Source organism: Zootermopsis nevadensis, unplaced genomic scaffold (genome assembly GCF_977971745.1).
Source record: "Zootermopsis nevadensis isolate Lab colony 2312 unplaced genomic scaffold, Znev_1.0 Znev_ptg000010l, whole genome shotgun sequence".
Taxonomy (NCBI): domain Eukaryota; kingdom Metazoa; phylum Arthropoda; class Insecta; order Blattodea; family Termopsidae; genus Zootermopsis; species Zootermopsis nevadensis.
This window is the reverse complement of record NW_028259142.1, coordinates 1,330,558-1,347,665: the sequence shown is the minus strand read 5'-3', so window position 1 is coordinate 1,347,665 and position 17,108 is coordinate 1,330,558. Positions and strand designations below refer to the sequence as shown.

At 43.2% G+C, this 17,108-nt stretch overlaps 1 protein-coding gene across 11 annotated transcripts in view; it reads left to right on the top strand.

The window, feature by feature from the left end:
• The window catches only part of LOC110827276 (NAD kinase), a 43,874-nt gene that overhangs the window by 15,970 nt on the left and 10,796 nt on the right, over positions 1–17,108 (top strand). For 4 of the 11 annotated variants that reach the window (XM_022058773.2, XM_022058774.2, XM_022058772.2 and 1 more), the window contains one exon: positions 16,723–16,806. In XM_022058773.2, the coding sequence (XP_021914465.2) occupies positions 16,723–16,806 (84 nt within the window). Of the gene's footprint in view, positions 1–2,482; positions 2,674–8,044; positions 8,242–9,030; positions 9,205–10,548; positions 10,656–12,688; positions 12,909–14,411; positions 14,526–16,722; positions 16,807–17,108 lie in introns of those variants that run through there. The other 7 variants (XM_022058776.2, XM_087346152.1, XM_087346151.1 and 4 more) reach the window with 7 other exon arrangements.

Below are 17,108 nucleotides of genomic sequence, written 5' to 3'. Positions count from 1 at the left end.
TTTGACGTAATCGTTTTTGAATTGTACAGCCGAGTATGGAGATGGCTGTCTTCTGGGTTGCTGCGTCGTCTGGCAGAAGTTTGCCGACGTTTCAGAGGTGCTTGCTGCCTCCTTCTTCAGGGCGATGGGTCGTAATGTGAGGTGTGGACACAGGCGCCTATAACTTCTTCGTGTCTGTTTGATGTGAACGTGACTACATTTTTGTTGCTTGCGTAATGCTGATGACAGACAAGAATTTATTTATTTATTTATTTTAGTATTCCTTGTTCATAATGAGGTGCTTCATAACAGTAGCTGCTGTTTGACAGACGTTATTAGGTTGATCATATGAAGGAAGATGAGAATGGATTGAGGGATAAATCACGCGTGGGAAACAAAAGGAAACCTGATGGGAATAGATCAGTTAGGAGACCTCGATGTAGATGGGAGGACAATGAAGATGACAACTTCAATGTGTGCCGAAACGTCGGGTGTAATTTCTAACAACCGACGCCGCTCATCCCCGATAGTCAAAATTATGCGCCAGTGGCGGGCTTTTGTCAGCGCAGTAATGTACCTTAGGGATTTTTGATAAAATATGGGATGTTCCTTCACCAGCTGAGCGACTATTAGCTTTTCAATTACTCCGATCTATTATTTTTTACCCAAACTTAAGTCTCTTTAATTTACTTTTCATTCGTTCTTTATTATTTTATATGATCTTTCCGTTTTCGTTGTCTCTTTCATGTCCTCGCTAGTCGCGCTGATTCCATCGCGGAGTCTTCAGATTTGAGGCTCCTAGGATCGGCATAGCGAAGCCGCGTCATCTGTTTGTTAAAATCTGCAGCAATATTTGGCTAAGGAGTAGAAAGTAACACGCAGTGTACTTAAGCGTTTCGTTTCGGTAATCTCATAACTACGCCACTTTCACTGCTGGACAGACAAGCAACGTTTAGGGTTCCTGACGCGTGTACTGCGTAATTAAATATTACGGAGCCATTAACGACGAGATTCGGTTCCGGAGCGTTGATATTAAAGTTGGTTTCCAAGGGCGAGATACAGAAATTTTCTTTCGTGAAAGTGTCCTTCATGTGAAGCAGAGAGAGGCACGACTTTGTGTGTACGTGTGAATTGACGGCGTCACTTGAACTTCGTTCTCCGACACTTACGTCAGGTTTTGTTATGTACGTGCATCTTTTCGTGGTATTTGAACAGAGAAGACTTCAAGGAACGTAAAAGATTGAAGCACTGGTCATTCCCACGGACGTATCCTTGAAGTTGCGAGACTGCGTCATTGTGCGTTTCGGCGTGAAACAAAGTTTCCGTGTTTGTATTTTTCATTTTGTGTGGGATGTACGCGTTGTGTAAGATTTGTTATAAGTCACTGCGCGCCCGGTTGCGAAAACAGTGGTCCACGTGTTGCATCTGCCATTTTGGAGGAACTGGTTTTTTGAAAGACGTCGAACACCGAACTTGATCGGGCGTCGTGAAACTCGCACCTGAATACACACGAAGGTTTGCAAGAATTGACATCAGTTGAAGAAAGTTAACGTGGCATGTGTGTTCTTCTGCGAAGTCGATTAAATTTTCAGTGCATTTGGCCGAAACGTTTACAGATTTTAGGATTACAACAGAATAACGAGCCTGTTTTTTTAAAGATGTTATATTGCGCCACGCCTTCTGTGCAGATTCTACACTAACCTAACCTAACCCAACCCAACCCAACCTAACCTAACCTAACCTAACCCAACCTAACCCAACCCAATCTAACCCAACCTAACCTAACCTAACCTAACCCAACCTAACCCAACCCAATCTAACCCAACCTAACCTAACCTAACCTAACCCAACCTAATCTAACCCAACCTAACCTAACCTAACCCAATCCAACCTAACCCAACCTAACCTAACCCAATCTAACCCAACCTAACCTAACCCAACCCAACCCAACCTAACCTAACCTAACCTAACGTAACCCAACTCAGCCACAACAGGGGATTCTGAATCAGCAAAAAATGACGTCCTGCTCACAAATTTCGTGTCATGTTTCAATTCACGATGCTCTACTGTGTTTTGACGCCATGTTGACTCATAGGTAGACACCGTTTCGGAGAAACAGACGACTCCATCTTCAGGGCTGTGTGTGTCTCCGAAAACGTTGGTGTTTGCTTATGATTCATCGTGGCGACACGACGCAGAATAACAACAACGTAACTTTCGCTGACGTAAGAACCTTAAATCCAGCAAATTTCTTATCGGGGTCTTAAGCAGTTTTTGCACATGCTAGACAATGCTATAGAAATGCATTTAATTGAAGTAAAAAATCCACTGCACTCTTCAGTATCATTCCGTAATGTATGAACAGCATTTACGTGGATTCTGCACTCACAGTTTCCGACCAAAGCTTCGTCATTGCAGCAGCCTGTGAACAGATAGTCCAGTTTTATCTGTAGCTGTCCTTCATAAGCCCTTTGATCCCTTGTTTGCCATTTGGAGTCATCAGTTCTGTAATGCATCTGGCGGGAATCCAGCGAATCAATCTCTTCGTCTTACCGCAATTGACAACCCACTTCGGGCAATATCTCCACCGGCACAGTCCCAACTTATGTACCGCTGTTATCACCGTTCGAGTCACCAAGCGTTTCGGACGCTGAGCTCCATTTTAAGATGCCGCCGCCATTTGCAAACTACAAGGTAGGTAATTTTACTTCGTTAAAGAGTGTGCGAAATGTGCGAAAACAGATTTTCAGAATAGGGAAGTGTCGGATAATGAAATTTTAATTTTCAATCGCCGCTTGAATCAAAGCAGAATTTAACTCTCATTAATGCGAGTTCTACCTGGTCCTTACCCCTCACCATATTCATCTCAACCCTTTTAAGCACACTGGTAACAATAGATACCATGTCCACCAAGAATAGGTTCCTCTGCATTTTTCCCATTTTGGGTTTGGTATAATTTTCAGAATAAACAGCGATTATTTCTTTAAACAGCGTTAACCAGTTGATCTTTGTAATGGTGAAGTGTTGTGTTTTCTTCGCGGTACGGACTGAATCTTTAACTATTATTTAGGCGAGTTTCGGCTCCAGCGCCCTGTCAATTCACAATTTCAATTGAATGCAGTAAGACCTGCTCAGTCAACTTGTATCCTTTCCCTACTTCTCGTCGCTTCATCCTCTGCACTCAGGAACGCCTTGACTTTCTTCTCTCCAACCTACCTTTGCCAGAAGGACGAGCGGGCACTGCCTGGGAACCTTAATATCCGTATATTGTCCGTGTTTCTCCGCTGTTCTTACCTCGTCTATTGGAGCTTCGACCATAACTCCTTAGTGCGCGCGCGTCTGTAGAAATGGCAATGCGCCTTGTGCTATGCCCTCATTCTTCGTATTACATAATTCCACCTTTGTAGAAACACGTGACATATTTCAGTGCATGCCATTTTAATGTGTAGTCTGTCATTTTAGATTTCAACTGTGTGACCTATTTCAGACTGACTACGTAACAGAAGTTACTTGGCGGTGGTCAGCCCACGCTAAGAATCGAAGTAGAAATTTTTTTAAAAAAAATACACGCAAATTAGCGTCTGGTAATAACGCGAAACACAAGATTTAAAGCCCTGTGTCGATGTTGGTCTTTTATACAATAAGACCGCGTTGATACCGTTTCGGAAGAAGATACTGCCGCCATCTTCAGGGCTGAACAAATATTTTAGTTAATTGAAGTACATCGCTCTGATTTCGAACCCGTGTCTCAGGAACTGGGATTTTGTGTGATGCTCAGACTTTAAAATGTTACAGTCGTAGTACAGCCCTGAACCGAGGAACGAGGTCACTGATAAATTCGTATCAACCGCGTTAGTGTTTACATATATTATTCTGCCTCTAACTAGTACAGTGACGAGATAACTTAATCACTTGTTTCGTTCAATGTGCGCTCGATGATACAGTGGATCTCGGTTAACTGGGCCCTAAGTGTTCCAGTCCCGATGTGTCCCAATTAACCGGAATCCACTGTATTTGCTGTTTTTAGATTCAAAGGCGAGAAAGAATGGATTCGAGAACTTGGCCGCGGTGTCATCTCCCCTCCCCCACCCCCCTCGCAGTTCACTAAAAGTTCATTTTGAAAAAAAAATACCTCATGCTTTCGTAAACAATTTCGAATGGTTTGGGGAATATCCACAAGAAGGGTTAGTAGATAGTGCATGGCCTCTTGGGAGATGATACCCTGGCATTCACTTGGAGATACTGAGTAAAACCACGGAAGGCATTAAGTTAGCCAGTATCCTAGACGAGATTTGAAACCGATTCATGTTTTCTTGGTCGTTGTAAGAAGAGGTAAATGTTGGATCCTACCCTCGCGAGCAGCTTCAATCCAACTTTCTTTCGTTCGTGAATACGTAAGTACGCCCAAGGCCTACGTTTTGTTTGAAGTTGTTCAGAAGAAATTTTCCGAGGAAATCAATCATGACTGCCATATTTTAAATGATTCTGTCAGTCAGCAAAATGCATGCAAGCTCTTCGTTACATCAGAAGCATATCTAATCGCGACATTTTTAATTATTTAAATGCAGAAATATTTATGCATAAATTTGTGGCAATACGAAACTCTGTGTCAAAATATCGCTGTAAATGATGCAAACACCTCTTTGGTTATCATGATTCGGGGTCGGCGACCACTATCTAACATTCCAGCGTCTGCATTCGAGGGTCTCTGCTGAGTAATCTCCGTTTGGGCGTCGGACTGTCATATCTACGATCAGGGTACGCACAGGAACGGCGCTCCTGATCTGCACGTGTGTGTGTCGGTCAATGCCCGGGGCCTGAAGCGTTGGCATCCTCGCCTCGAGACACGGCCAGCTTCTGCGTTGTCCGGCGCCTGTTTGTTCGAGCCACGAAATGACCGCGCTCTTACCAAACCATTAGCACAAGTCTTTTTGGAGTTAAGTTGATTGTCAGCGTCGCCTTCGGCGCGTGTTGGAGGATGAGGAAGCCGACGGAGCCTCCGGATTAGACAATCCGCGTTACTTCCTGAGACCCCCCCCCCCCCCCCCGGGTCTCTTCCTCGAAACAAGTCAGAGAGAAAGTGAGGGAGAACGGAAGTCGGGGATGCTGAATACTGAGGCACTAGTAATTAGTGAGAACACGAGGCACAATCTTTGCACTTTTATCGAAACGTGATCATGAATCCGACCACGACGTCTAAAGGGGGCCATGACCGAAAACGTGGAACCATGTGCTGCGTCCGGTTACGATACACTGCTGCCAACCTACTGCCTCGTGAATGTATTCGAGAAATATTCGATTGTCAGATTCGACGTTTTCACTGCGGTCAGGTTGGCGATGTTGTTATTGTGGGTTGTGTGTACTTCATATACGTTCTTGGCAGATGATCCAGAAGTGGTTTGCCATTGCCTTCTTCTGTGTGTGAATGGAGTAATTGTTGGGATGCCACGGAGGAAAACTCCGTGTTGCCTAGACCACGGCCTTGCCCAACACAAGTTATAAATTAGGGCACCGCCGGGAATCGAACCCGAGATCCCAGGATTACAAGGCCAGCGTTCTAACCGCTAGACCACCTCATCTTATTATTATTTAGTGTTCTGTCTGACGACAGGTCCATATGAACAGGATCCTTCCATCCTTTTCTCGGACTGGGACCTGTTCATATACGTTCTTGGCAGATGATCCAGAAGTGGTTTGCCATTGCCTTCTTCTGTGTGTGAATGGAGTAATTGTTGGGATGCCACGGAGGAAAACTCCGTGTTGCCTAGACCACGGCCTTGCCCAACACAAGTTATAAATTCGGGCACCCGAGACCCCAGGATTACAAGGCCAGCGTTCTAACCGCTAGACCACCGTGGCTGGCAACGCCAAGTATTACATTGTAATTAACTTTGAAGAGAAATTGTCTTCGCTGTGAAGTAGGTTAATTGAGTTGTAGGATATTTAATGACGAGTCGAAATGACATCGATCATCAATGGCGAGTAGGCAATGCTTTGGAGCCTCGTATGAATATATGATGGCATCGCCAGGAAAGACTGAGTAAAACTACGTAAACCTCGGTCTTGATGACTGGCGTGGTGCATCACGAAGAAAGTCTGGGTTTTACCGTTGCGCTAACCTGCTTGGAAGTAAGGTACGTCAGATTCGGGAATGCTTGTTGTAGAATCTTTTCGCCTTCCCGTCTGCTTGTACAAACGAAAAGGTTAATAAAACACACAAGTGCCGTAGTTTTAGTGTGAAACTAGGTCTCTCGTCGTCTAGGTTAGAACTCAGATTGTGAGTGTTTGACTAACGAGGTGCGTAGGAGAATGTTCAACATTTCACATCTAAAATTCTGTACGAATTTCTTGTCTCTGCTGTACACGCCACGTGCTCAGCCTCCCTGGTTCCTCATAGTAGCCCTGAGATTATGATTGGAAGATAATATTAAAATGGATCTTGGAGAGATATGTGAGGGTGTGGACTGGATTCAGCTGGCTCAGGATACAGACCAGTGAACACGATAATTAACTTCTGGGTTTTCATAAAGATGATGGATTTCTTGGTTGGTTGACTGATTATTAAGTTCTTATTCTGAGGAGCGAGGTGTTCTGTTGGCATAACGATGACCTTGAGGAGACCAGTCGTCGTGCTTTGCTGAGGCCATCTGACTAATACAATGCAGTGAAAACCGAACGCTAACTCAAATTACCTGAAATAACAGTGTGACACATTTCTGTGGAGAAAACTTTATGAAATTTGTGAAAGCTGGTAGTTGTTTACCGTCTCTCCGAATTAAATAACTTGAGTCCTCCCTCAGCTCTTATGTCTCAAGTATCACGAAGATCCAAAACTGACTGCAGGCCGTGCCTCATAGTTTGGTGAGATTTCAAATTCTCACGGCGGTGTGTTTGAAGACGACTGTCGGTCTTCTAAGTCGTCGTGCCTTGTAGAGTGGTAGAAATTGGCTGATGTTTCGCAGGTGTTTATTGCTTCCATCATCAGTGCGATTTTACATATGGTACTGGAAATAGTTATTTCCGAAACGTCAGTCAGATTCTTCCAGACTACAACCTGTAAGACAGCCATCTTCTTTATTCTACGTGTAGGATTGGGAAGGTGCCTGAGGAAAGACTGGAGAGGTTAAGAAAGGTGGTACCCTGGATTGCAGAAGACTGTTGACTCCTTGTTGAATATCCTTTAATCCGATAAGAGCAAGATAGGATATACAATTATGATAGCGAAAGATTGAGAGAGAAGCTGTTGGTTTTTGAGATTTCTGTCAGAATTCGCATATAAATGAAAGTACAAACATTCTTTTTAATTTTGTAAAGGCTTGTGGTAACTGTATGTACCACACGGTATGCATTTTACCTACAGAGTGTGTTTATGGGTTCACGTGTGTGATTTTTTCACAATTTCTCTCGCTGCTTTGAGACAATTGATCTTTGCATATGGACTGAATTTTTAATATTTAAATGAATTTTTCCAAGGCTTGATTGGTTAACACTGTATGTAGATTGTTTGCGAACAATAACATCCCAAAGCAAAGAAATCTGGTATATTCAAGGAAAATTCCCCACAGTCAATGAAGTCGGGAGAGAATAATCAGACAGTGCAGAACCTTTATTGACAAAGGAGTTCCGATCAAAACGTAAACTCATCGTGATTAGTGAAATTGCGAATATCTTCGGTACACGTGACCTTCGTTAGCTAGAATCGTCGTGCTCGAAGTGATTTGACTAGAAATATCCCCGGAAGCGACTAGAAAAAGGTTTTTTAAAAAATCCTGGCTCACCTCGATACATTCAGTATTTGTTTTACGTTAGGGTTCAGTGTGATAAACCAGGAAATTGTCTTCCCTTCCTGATGATTGTGTGAGGCCGTTGTTCGATTTGAAATTGTAATTCAGTGACGTCACAATGCGCAGTCGAGGGACTGCGCATGGTATCGAAAATTTAGGGAGGAGCTAGCGTGCCTGTGTACTACCAGTCGTAAAAACATTACTCACGAGAAGAAAATTAAAATACGTGTTGCTGCCAAAGTGTGAATCAAGATATATATTAGATCGGTGTGCATGTCCGAGTGGTTAGCATTCCTTTCTCCGGAGGCTTCGGCAGTGTTTGTATTTTCGTGTTCTGTGCTGGGTCGGGCTGATTTATTCTGCCGTGTACGAAGTGGGGGCGAGAAGATATTATTAAAAATTTTACCTCATCAGTCGCCGAATTCAAACACGACTGAGCACTGGACGTTGCGAAAGGTTATACTGTCGGAGAACAAAGGTAAGGAAGAGGAGGGGCCGAAACGTCGCGCTGCACTTGAGATAAGAAGTTATCGTTCTTCTGGGTTGTAACGCCGTGTGGACTGGTAGAGCGATACCAATATTTCGTAACCCTGAACATGACGGTGGTATTTTTCTCCGAAACTTTGGTGTCGTTATAACCCGGAATACCAACATCGGCATTCTGCGTGTGTCCCAGTTGCCGCATCCTCCCCCTAACATCCTGTTTCTCCTCTTACGTTACATCTTCCTTCTCATATACCACGTCGTTAAACCTTTAATGATCGGTGGTAACTATATGTACCACGAACATTAACATTCAGCGATTTTATATTTAGTTTGTTTCATATCATTTTCGTAATAAACAGAGATTATTTATTTAATCAGCTTCAACATGTTGATCGTTGTCATGGAGACGCGTTGAAGAACTGAATTTTGTAAATATTATTCAGATGACCCGCGGGCTACAGAAGTTCTGTCGAAGTCATAATAGAAAATGCTAGTACAGGATTCGAATGTTTTGAAAATTGTCGAAAAACGTTTCGATGTTAAGAAAATTCTCCGGTTGGGCTCCGTCTGTTATTCAATGTCTTCATCTTCAGCCTTGAAGATGGGGGCAGTGTGTTCATCCGTAACGCTGGCATGTTGTTTGCGGTGTGGGGGACCCACAGCGTGTTTTGACGGGGTCGTGAGTTCTAATTTAACAGTCGGTCCCTTGAAATAGCATGTTGACTGCCCCCACACGACACTCGTTTGGCGTAGTCTCAGCGAGGCGAGTCGACGTGTCTCATGGACGACCCGGCATTTCCGTATGTCGCCTTCCTCTGTTTCCAGTTTGTTCTTTCGTGCAAAATCAAACAAAGTCTTTGGCAAATAAACACGGAGGACGCGTGAGATTTGAGGTTATCACGGCGATAAGGTCTGTGATGTTGATCTTCTGGGTTGTGACTCCGTGTTGACTCAGGTGAGTACCACCGTTTCGTAGATACGTACCGTCTCCGTCTTCAAGGTTGAAGACGTCGTGTGAGTAATACTTGCTGCATAACGAGGGAGACGAACGGATCATCTGTATCGTCAGGGTAGAGAGAGAGACGAAGGGCTTTGTGATGGGTTGGACATGTAGCTAGGATGGAAGGAAAACTGAGTGCATGTTATCAGTGATCGTCTGTATGAGCGCTGATGTCGTGTCTGGGTAATGCGTAGAACGTTAGTTCGGTTTATCGCCACTTGCCCATTAGCCGTGGTTGGGATGTACCCAGAAGCTTCTAGTCCGTGCGTGTTAATCCTGTGACACGAATGGGAACCAGCCATTGTTTTTTTTTTTAATTTCTCGTCCCAGAGTCGTCAGGGGTTAACGAACGGTTGATGAAGTATTGAAATGGGAACTTTTCAAATATCCTGACTCTTGAAGTCGTCCGTTAAAACTCTTACGTACTTGAAAATCCTTTCCCTTTTGTCGAAGTGTTACAGACTTTTTTTTTGTTTAATTTTATTGAAATATCCTTGCAATTTAAATGTCTTTTGTCCCCAGGAATTATTTTTATAGTTATACTCTTTTTTTTTATATTTGTATGTTTGTACGTCCATTCTACGTTTCTTATTTTAGAAAGCCTGACAACCTTTGTCGCATTCCTGTTCATTGTGAAGCAGCAACATGGCAGTCGCGCGTTCCGTTTTATAGTCGTGCTATTAAATGATATATGAACGTACAAATGTTTTGTGTACGGTTTTCTTCTTAAAATAATATACATATTAGCGGTACGAAATATTGATTTTTCTGTCGTAAAAACTTTGGAAATTAACAGTAGCGAAAATTGTGCTCAGAAAATAGTCCCTACGCTGTATAATTTTCTTTTTATAAATTCGGTCCTTACCGCAAAGAAAACACCACTCTTCGCCATTACAAAAAAAATATCTGGTTAACGCTGTTTAATTTAATGATCGCTGTTTAAAAATGTTAATCGTGGGTAGAGCCGCGAAGTCCACTCGAATAACGCACTTTAACGATGTAGCTGATAAGTAGTCTTAAGCAGATTGCGGAGAATTGTGCTGGTAATGTACACGTGTTTTGTATTGTTTGACGAACACTAACGCGAAAGGTAACTGAGTGATCCTTGACCTTGAAATTACGTGTGTAGAACCACTTGGGCATTTAATTAATTTAAATTAGAATCAGCTCTAAGTAATTTTTGTTTTCAAAGGAAGACTGACTAAAAGGTCATAGGTGCCACGAGAAATTTCGAAATACGTGCAGGTTGAAGCACCCACGTGACACGATACGCGTGTGAACTTCCGGTGGCCGAGTCTTTTTGATAATACACGGACGACGATCTTTTGCAGAAGCTCGTGTTTTTTTCAGAGTGGAGTTCGGATCGCCGCTTTGCTCGCTGCTGCTTCAGTCCGATCCCTGCCCGAGTAAGTCGTACTTTTTAATGCGTTCGTCTTTCTAAAAACTTTCTTAAGTTCTGAAGAATTTGTGTGTTGGGTTGGTGGTAATGGCGAGGTGTCTGTCTCCCCACTGCAAAACTGCATGGTTTCCAGCATTTGGGGGATTCCATTCTTCGCTCACCGCTTCAGAGAGCTAACCCTCGAGCTGATGTGCCCTGACTGAGGTGTTCCCTCCCTGCTTTTTCCTCCGTTGTAGACAAATACCAGGGTATAGTTCAGATGGGGCACTGTCGTCAAAGCGATCTCAACACTTCTGGGTTCAAATCCCTGAGAGCCATCCTAATTAATAAGCTACGTGAATTTTGAAAAGGACGGGGCGTGATTCATTCGCGTGCATTTGTTAATCTGCGTAATGATCGTATAATTACGCAGTTTAAAAATTACCAGCGTTGAATCACAGGATGGTCAGTGAATAATGAATTGGAAGGGATATGTAAGGAACCGGTTGTGGCTTAATGCAAGGTACTCTTTTCCGGAATTTGTCTGGAGGGACACCACCGAAACCCTCAGTCACGATATCTGGGCCGAGGTTCGAACCCGGGACTTACCGAATATATAACAGGAGTTCCTTCGGGTAATGTTTAGGCCAGTGCGTGTGAACCGATCAGCTCGTTCTTCCTTCTGATAGACCACGTGACCTCGTAATCAATTCGCTATGGTTATTCATTGTACCTGTTAAACAATTCATCACATGTGACACTTACTCAGCGATTTGTGGCTCTCAGAACATTAGTAGAATCGATTAATTCGATTGTGTCACGCCACGCAGTGGCGAAGTTACGCCATATTTCCCTAATTGCATTAATTCTGGAGAGCGAGGTTACCATGAATCAGGTATTCAAAACTTCGACATTGGAATAACTTCGGTGTGATTTGTGTCAGCGTGTGGAGAACGGGTTGTCACTTCACGATCATAAACGAAGTGAAGGCAAGTGGGATTTCAGGTTCTCGCGTGGCGATTATGAAGATTTCTTCCTTCTGGTTTGTCTGGTACAAGTTTTATTATTTGTTTATTTAGTGTTCTGTCTGAGGACAGGTCCATATGAACAGGATCCTTCCATCCTTTTCTCGGACTGGGACCTGTTCATATACGTTCTTGGCAGATGATCCAGAAGTGGTTTGCCATTGCCTTCTTCTGTGTGTGAATGGAGTAATTGTTGGGATGCCACGGAGGAAAACTCCGTGTTGCCTAGACCACGGCCTTGTCCAACACAAGTTATAAATTCGGGCACCGCCGGGAATCGAACCCGAGACCCCAGGATTACAAGGCCAGCGTTCTATCCGCTAGACCACCTCATCTTATTATTATTTAGTGTTCTGTCTGAGGACAGGTCCATATGAACAGGATCCTTCCATCCTTTTCTCGGACTGGGGCCTGTTCATATACGTTCTTGGCAGATGATCCAGAAGTGGTTTGCCATTGCCTTCTTTTGTGTGTGAATGGAGTAATTGTTGGGATGCCACGGAGGAAAACTCCGTGTTGCCCAACACAAGTTATAAATTCAGGCACCGCCGGGAATCGAACTCGAGACCCCCAGGATTACAAGGCCAGCGTTCTAACCGCTAGACCACCGTTGGTTTACCGACGTTTTATAGGTTGCTGCCTCCATCATTTCCCTGATGATGGAGGCAGCAGGAACCTCCTGTTCTGACTGGGTATTGTGTCGTGTTTGAAGTTTTCGGTTCAGAATTTCTTGAGTTAGATGTTAAAAAATGAATTGTAACATTCGCATGTCATACAGGGAAGGTAAATACATACTTTTATTCGTTGTTCTTTTTTATTATATGCAGTCGATTTAGACGAGGCACCAGGTCTTCATTACCGAGCATGAAGTAGCAACTTTGCGTCCTTCATTATTATTCAATTTCCGACCTTGACACTGAGCTCTCGTGTGGTGGTTGAAAGGAGACTTTATCATGACAACAAAATGGACGTCATAAATTGGTAACTACGCGTTCATTTTGACTCTTTGTGAAGGTTCTGTGACGATATCATTACTGGCCTCTGAAGAGTGTTGCATGATGCATGATGGTGTAGTTTGCTTTTGTTTCTAGAATCGATTCTAGTTTGCTTGTCGTTCATATTTAATAAATGCCTTGTGGGCTGTTTTGTATCCATGGCGACAGGTGTTAACGCAAAAACACTGCACAGTGACCCACATTCAGTGCCAAGCGGCCAACTGGATTCCTACCCCGCAGATACGTGTCGAGCTGCAAAAGGTACTTACATGTATTTACGAATATTTTAACGCAGTGAAGTAACGTCATCATCTGACGAGTACCTCGGATGATTCTGCCCAACTTTTCGACTGTCATGTTGTGGTCGTGGTGTCCAGCCATTAACTCGTGCAGCGTGGTCGCATGTAGACTCGTAATCTGTGTGCCCAGGTGTAGACTCACAGTCCGCTAGATTGTAGTCCGATTCGTAATCCATTTTCGTGAATGCGCCTGTGTTTCTTGAAGCTGTCCATCATTAAACAGCTTTTGCTCGTTTCTGTATTCGCCGTATGTCTCTGTGCTCTCTCGTTGGCGTTTAAAAGTTGTTCTTTTAAAGGACATTCGGTTTTAAGTACCTGTTTTCGGAAATCGGTGGTTAAATCACTTCAGAAACTCGGTGGAATTTCTTGTAGGAACGTTTTGCGACAAAGTATCGTAATTGGCGATGTTGCTCGGGGTATATACGGACCTAATCTGTATTAATTAATTAATTAAACACTTCGTTAATTTCGGATCATTTTATATTAAAATTATTCATGGATATTGCGTTGATTTTATAGAACGTTTAGATATTAAAATTTGAGTTTCTTACGTAGCTGACTCCTCGTAGATCCTGGTATACAAGGTCACTGTGATCAATCTCCTGTCCATACCGAACCTAGATATTTTTACGTGTGTCAAATTTGTAGTTTTCAATTTTACAACAACAAAAAAATACGCCCTGAAGAAAGTTGACTTTTTTTTTTTTTAAAAAAAAAATTGACATCGCAAGTCTTTCGGCCTCTAAACTAATTGACCCCAATGTTGTTCCCACCTCACAAGTTCGCACGTCCGCCATGTTAGTGGGCTGTTGATGACTCGAAACGAAAACGTTCCAGATGGGGAGCAGATGTCTCCCTGCTCGTGTGTCAAAGTGTTATCCAACTTGTCCCTGACGACCGCCAACCTTGAGCTCCGAGAGTTCCGGTTGCATTTCTTCGGGCCAATCTTTCCACTGCGATGTATTTGTTATTGAACACTTCAAAAATAAAACGAGCTGATCTTTTAGAATGAATATAATTGAGGATAATTGAGGACAGACTCGTGAAGTTTTGAGGAAACCAGTTGATGGACACACAGAGCCTCTATAGGTTGGAGACTGAGGAACTCATGAGAGGATAATATTAAAATAGATCTTAGGGAAATGTGTTGCGACGGTGAAGACTGGATTTGTCTGGGGGGGGGGGGGGGGCTGTGGCAGGGTATCGTGAATGGAGCGAAATTGTTTGACCAGCTGAGCGATTGTCAGTTTCTCAAGGACTCTCCTGCATGGAGTTAATCGTTTTAAGGGTGAGTTTTTCAGGAAGGGCAACGCAGCAGTTGTCATGTAAGGGCCACGTGAGTGTAGTTATACTTCAGGTACGTTCGTCGTTGTTGAACTTGAGATAATGTTTTATCTCTGATAATGCAGTGTGCATGGGTTGGATTGATAAGAGGTGATAGCAGTCGGTTGCTTGCACTGCCTGGGGATGACAGACCCCGAGCTTCGACTTGGTTGAAGAGAATCGACGGTCCCTGGTTGTTGGTAGCCGCGAAGAGTCGGAGGACCACGTGCTTACCGCAACACCAGCAGGGCCTGACGTGAGTTTTGTCTGTCATGATGAAACTGCCAACGAGAACAGTGTAAAGATCTACATTCTGTTCTTTATTTCTGAATGCTATAGTAACTGATTGGATTTAACTCTTTTGAAGTCCAACCAACCAAAGAAGCTAACTGAGGGCAGAGGCCTGCGCAAGCGCAAGCATCGTCCCTACCTAGGTGAAACCATTCCTGCGCACAAGACGCATTGCTGGAAATGGTAAACGGTCGTAATATAAGAACGGAAATTTTGCTAACGCTAACGGGGTTTCGTCGTGGCGGGAGCCTCGACCATTCAAACTGGGATTTGTTGCTGCTGATGGGAGGTTATCCTGTCAGGCAAGTTGTCGAAGGAATTTGGTTGGTTGGGTCTCTGGGGTATGAACCCAGAGAGGGTCTTTTGAAGTCGAAGCTCGATCAAATATTTACGACTTCAGTCCGTACCGCGAAGAAAACACAACACTTCACCATTACGTAGATCAACTGGTTAACGCGGTTTAAGGGTTATCAGTTAATTGTGAGGGTATGGAAGGAGTTGTTGAGGCCTAATGAAAGGTACTATACTGAAATTTACTTTCAGTGGCTGAGGAAAATCATGAGAAATTTTAGTCAGGGTAACCGATCTCCAGACCGAAATTTGAACTCGGGTCTTGCCGACTACGAAGCAGGCATTCCATACTCTCGACCGCCATGTTTGTTAGTGCCGATGTTGAATGTGAAGAGAGTAATTTGGGAAAACCGTGTGTATTTTTAATTATCAGCAGCTACAACAAAGGGAAGGCTTGGTCATGATGAATGTTCTGTTCACTGCAGAAGTTCGCCTTATCTTGTCACGAGGTTCCCAAGGCCTCGGCCTTTGCTTGATAAAAGCACGCTCATTTGTACCTGTTTAAGCAGTATCATTTACACGTGCGACACATCCCAGACGAAACAGGTGTGTAATTTTTACTCTTACGTGATGCTGAACCCGAAATGTATGCACACTGTCCGTGCCTCCGTCATCAGGGCGGTCACCCTGATGATGAAGGCAGCTGGGACCTCTGAAACGTCGGTGCACTTCTACCAGACTACACGGCGCAACAACCCAGAAGACAGAAATCTTTTCTCTATGTTGTTTGTTATTTGTAGGTGGCAGTTTATTCTGTAACTCTGTCTCATTGCATTCATTTACGAGGTGCGAGTATTTTGTGGAAGCTCTGGACATCTCCGTCACATGAAAGTTAACAAATGTGAAAATGCGGACTGGTCTTCTTCTTCTTCTTCTTCTTCTTTCTATTTTTTCCATTCCTTTTTCATCTAGAAGTAAATGTCAGTGATAAACAGAAACCATCCTGAAACACGGAAAATATTTGCAGTAATTCGTACAGCTTATATCTTAATTGCATCATGCTTGTGTTCCTCAATACAATACTTTTATTTTCCGTCGTTACACAAGCTTATTGTTAAAATCATATAAAATTTTTCACATAAAATTGTTACATTTTAAAATTGACGACATGTTTCGATATACAATTCTATCATCGTCAGGTCTATCAAAATTAAAATTAAAATCTGGTGTATCTGTTGCTCTGCTTATATTGCTTTTGTTTTTATCCGTTTTTATTACAACTCTGCTCTGTTGCTGTCTGCCATTCAATAACAACGGACACGCACCTCACACACAACCCGATATAGGCACCCAGGCGCGTCTCCAAAATTAAATGAAAGAAGCCTGGAGATGTAATAAAAACGGATAAAAACAAAAGCAATATAAGCAGAGCAACAGATACACCAGATTTTAATTTTAATTTTGATAGACCTGACGATGATAGAATTGTATATCGAAACATGTCGTCAATTTTAAAATGTAACAATTTTATGTGAAAAATTTTATATGATTTTAACAATAAGCTTGTGTAACGACGGAAAATAAAAGTACAGTAATTCGTGTTTCTTTTATAAACATGTTTTTACGATGATTCATTTTGTTTAAATTACTTCATTTTTAAAACATAACTGTAGTGTCAAATTATAGGGGCATGCCCTGGAGATAATTTTCTGCCGAGACCTTGTCTCGATGGTCGTCGGACAACGTCAGAACAGTTGTCTTTCCAAAGAGATGACTTTAGTCCTAATTCACGTGCCTTAAGAATGGCGTGACTTTGGCTGTGTGAGGAGGATTTGTGCTCGCCCTAATCAAGAATTTTATCTGGTTTGCAGGCGAACCCGGTCCTTGAATGCCCCGAGTCCAATCCAGCAGTTTGGGCCCTGCGGCCGGATCATGAAGAACTCCGCGATGGTTATGTAAGTGTTTCTCGTATTCTTGGTTCAAGGACCAGCGTCGCTCTTGAGATGCGATTGTCCGCTGATAAAGTTTGGCTGGAACTGCTGTCATATATGCTCGTCGATTTTGTGACTTTTATGGAACGAGGCTTGACCTTTGGCGATGAGTCGTGCGTTTACAACCGGGAAACTTTATCAGTGAACACACCTTTCGCTTAGTATAAGCACGTTCACTGCCTCGTGTCAAAGTATATTTTTTTGTTTCCGGATTTGGGTGCTGTAAGGTGTTTCTTGATAACTTCCCTTGACGACAGGACAGCACC